General features: G+C 43.0%; 1 protein-coding gene across 1 annotated transcript in view; it reads right to left on the bottom strand.

Annotated features, from left to right (window-relative positions):
- Positions 1 to 569: 569 nt before the first annotated feature.
- LOC123059136 (major pollen allergen Art v 1-like) overlaps positions 570 to 1,186 on the bottom strand; it is a 774-nt gene continuing 157 nt past the window's right edge. The window contains exon 2 of the mRNA XM_044481776.1: positions 570 to 1,087. Within this exon, the coding sequence (XP_044337711.1) occupies positions 702 to 1,087 (386 nt within the window). The 3' untranslated portion in view covers positions 570 to 701. The remainder of the gene's footprint in view (positions 1,088 to 1,186) is intronic.

Genomic DNA, 1,186 nt, shown 5'->3' with positions numbered 1-1,186 from the left:
CAACATTTTTATATTGAGCGAGAATATCTTAAGTGCATCAAGTAGATCTTAATTCATAACGTATTATAGTTATATCATCGCTCTAGGTACACATCTTAAAATTGCCTTTTTTTTATCAACCCACTACCTCCGTCCCAAATTATAAGATCATTGTTGACATTATGATAGTGTCAAAAAGTGATCCTACATTTGGGAGTACATTGTAAGTGAAGTGAATTTCAATTTCTACCCAACTTTTACTGTCTATCTTTTCTATGAAGTTTAACGTGCATTATGTTTTAGGTATAACTCCAGTAAAATATTTCAAATGCCCATGACAACGCATGAGCATTCTACTAGTCGTATGTAGAGATAGAGACTCCATAGCGTTTAAAAAAGATGTGATCGGGAGGGGCGTGGTCAGGGAGATGAGGCGTGTGGACATGTGTTCGTGGGTCATGGGATCTTTTTTTCCTTTTCGTGTTGGCTCATTGGATGCGTGGGCTCGTATGAGAGAAAAAAGATCGGTGTTGGCTGCATGGAAATGTAGGAAGGGTGGGAGAAGGTGGAACTATCACAACGCCATACTCCCTTTAACAGTACCCAGATTATTATTATTATTATTCTCACGCAATCATTTATGCATGAGTACAAGTCAAGCATTGAATAATTCCTCTCTTATTAAAATCATTTTCCTCAGGCGGGTGGAATAGACCATTTGCTCACTGGTCGGCAGCTGGCGGCTTCTTCTTCTTCTTGTGTTCTCCCAAGGGCGGCTCCGGCACGTCACGTTCATATGGCGGTGGCGGCTTCTTCTGAGGATCCGGCACCACGGGTTCACCCGGTGGCTCTGGCACATCAGGTTCTGACGGTGGTGGCGGGGCTTTACTGCATTCATATGTACACATGCACGTCTTTTTCTTAGGACGTTTCTTATAGAAGTTCTCCTCGTTGTCTTCGTTGAGGTCATCGCCAACAATTGACTTCTTACTGGAGCAGTACCCACCCTTGAAGTGTTCTTTGTGACAGGCCGCGGTGCAGCGCACGTTCTTGCAAGGGCTCCTTTTGTACGACTTGCTAGGGGACATGCATACCCGAGCCTCCACACCTGCATGTGACATAGAATTAATGTGTGCACCAGAAAATTATAGTAGCAGTTATTTCATCGATTGATCTAAAATTGCATGGAATTGCAATGCGATAAAAT

Source organism: Triticum aestivum, chromosome 3A (assembly GCF_018294505.1).
Source record: "Triticum aestivum cultivar Chinese Spring chromosome 3A, IWGSC CS RefSeq v2.1, whole genome shotgun sequence".
Taxonomy (NCBI): Eukaryota; Viridiplantae; Streptophyta; class Magnoliopsida; order Poales; family Poaceae; genus Triticum; species Triticum aestivum.
This window is presented reverse-complemented; position numbering and strand designations above follow the sequence as displayed.